Raw genomic sequence first — 2,500 nt, 5'->3', positions numbered from 1 at the left:
GAAATTTCAGATACAGCTTTTTGACGCTGGCTGGCCTTCCCATGCACAATGATAAACTTGTGTCGAGTTTAAAACACTTCACAGAGAAATTAAAGTTAGAACAAGAGATATTGAAGTCAAGCAAGCACTTCGTTTGAGATGGTCTGAGTGCTGATTTACACAGCAGTTCTCAGAGACCACAGACTCTGGACCTCGGGCCCAGTGGTCAGAACGGTTGCATCGAGATCTGGACACCCCGAGTTCATGACCCGTTCTGACTACTAGTTGAATTTGATGTCGAAGTCCCTGGTTCAATTTCTCGGCTGCACTTGCAAATAGCTGACTGGCCTGTCTCCGGCCGGTTGAGATTTATAAAGTTGTTGTTCTGTTCTGTTGTGTGTCAATGGCCTGAAAAGCAACACGTCTGCAGCTGTCCATTCCAATATTCGGATAAAGGGGTCACACAGATTTGTTTCGACTTGACGCGACTTATCAAGGCTACAACTCGGCAGGTTAATAGAGAAACAAGCTTTCATCCTTTACCCTTTATCCTAAGGTCCCTTGTTTTCCTAACCTTGGTATCTTAACAAATAATTCAAACCTCATGTTATGCTTCCACTGACCACAGTAAACACCATGAGAGGCAGCAGTTAACGAGAATATCACGCCTTCACCGTTTCCGTGCCTTTTGCCTGTAAAGTTAAAAGCGATTGGATTTTTCAGTTGTTCCCTATCGTGATTTTACCAGCCTACCGTGGAGGTAATTGCTTCATCCTGTTCCAGATTAAGCATAAAAGGGACGAAAAGCCTCTAAGCTATACGTTTTAGGCGCATTTAAAGAGGGTTAAATTAACGCGATTTTCATTGCAATTATATAAGTATTGGTGCGATTTAAATGATACTTGTAAAAGTGGCAGTGATTTAAGGAAAACGGGTAGGGTAAGAATGCAAAGTTCTAACCATGTCTTTCTATTGCCTTTTTTTCGGTCACAAGTAACAAATCTATCTCTTAACAGTATGTTTTCATAAATAGTATAGTGCTAAGCTCTTCGGACTCTACACTTGACGGTCTGCTAATTGAACGGAAACGAGCTAAGGGTCGCCCGATACCAGAAACCCATAAGGGTTGAAACGTGTAACGGCCCCTTGTGTGCTGGGAAACAAGCTTCTGAATATTCAATTTGCTAAGTACCATATTTGGAACAACGAGAGAGAAACATTCAACCAATCAGTTCGCAGGAACACCGTGACGCAATACCACCAATGTTCTCGTGCGAAATTAACTGGAGCGAGGGGTTTCCAAATATGGTACTTGGCACTGAATGTTCGGAAGCTGTGAACGCGCGTTACACGTTTCAACCCTTATGGGTTTCTGTTGATACTCAATCAACTAGCCGAACTAGGACCAGCGAATGCTATGGTAGGGCGGTTAGTGCTGTGGAAAGGAATAACTCTGCTATATGGACTGGCTTCACATCCACCAAAGCCTCAGAAGCAAAAGTCTTAGTTGATTCGTCTGTCTGTCAGTGTAAGCCCTGTAAGTCACTTTAATTATCATTTTATCGTACCTCTGCACCAGTCTCCGCTGTAAATATGTTCGCCGGACGAGGTTTTAAGAGTGCCGTGTCCATGAGGGATGTTTCTGCTACACCACTTTGTATATGCACTTGCTCCTGATCTGAATGAAGATTGAACATTTGTCCCTTGTAAAATATCTTCGCTGGTTGCTGGGATATGTTGTCCATTACAGTAAGGATTTCGGGCGTAAATACAATCCACTTTCTTTTTTAATGTCATTTCCTCAAACTTAGATTGAAGTACCAAGAAATGAGCTAATTCTTCTCGATCGCGACACAATTCTGCAAAAAAGATTTGAACAAGTTAACGCTAGATTACCATTACTATTAACAAAGTGGATGGGTTTTCAATCTTGAGACCTAACACAAAGATAATGGTAAAGTTATATCTTTGGCCAATCACTGACAAAGGACGCAAATAATCAAGAGAGCCAATCACAGCGCGAAGTGCAGGAAAACGCGGGAAAACGCTTGCGAAGAAACGAGAATTTTTTCACTTTTACCTCTAACTGGCTGAAATGTGTTGCAAATTTTTGAAGCAAGTCGCTAAGCGTATTCCAACCAAATCAATCGCCGAAGTACTTTTGGTACACCACTGAACCGCTCTATCAACAAACATAACTAAGAAAATAGCTGTGTAACAGGTCAAACCGAAAGCATAAAAGGGATATCAATGTATAGGGAGAAAAACTGGAGAATCAAGTGTCGCAAGACGCCATTAATAAAAAACATGCAACTTTAAGTTTTCCATTCATGCGTTCCTCAGCCATCTTACTCCTTGGAGGATCGATTGTTCGTTAACACAAAAGAATTGCACGCCCGTGCAGCTATCAAAATATGGCCAATCAGATTTGATTGACTGCTTGTTGCCGTAGTTTGCCTCACTGGACCTAACTGGTGATATGGTTTCAAGAAAAAAACGCCTAAAAGCCGTTTATAGGAAA

The 2,500-nt window shown here is 41.8% G+C and overlaps 1 protein-coding gene across 1 annotated transcript in view; it reads right to left on the bottom strand.

The window, feature by feature from the left end:
* LOC137995171 (uncharacterized) overlaps positions 1–2,500 on the bottom strand; it is a 15,443-nt gene that overhangs the window by 5,625 nt on the left and 7,318 nt on the right. The window contains exons 4-5 of the mRNA XM_068840747.1: positions 1,548–1,838; positions 581–671 (exon numbers count right to left, since the gene is read on the bottom strand). Of these exons, the coding sequence (XP_068696848.1) occupies positions 581–671; positions 1,548–1,838 (382 nt within the window). The remainder of the gene's footprint in view (positions 1–580; positions 672–1,547; positions 1,839–2,500) is intronic.

This window comes from Montipora foliosa, chromosome 3 (genome assembly GCF_036669935.1).
Source record: "Montipora foliosa isolate CH-2021 chromosome 3, ASM3666993v2, whole genome shotgun sequence".
Lineage (NCBI taxonomy): Eukaryota > Metazoa > Cnidaria > Anthozoa > Scleractinia > Acroporidae > Montipora > Montipora foliosa.
This window is presented reverse-complemented; position numbering and strand designations above follow the sequence as displayed.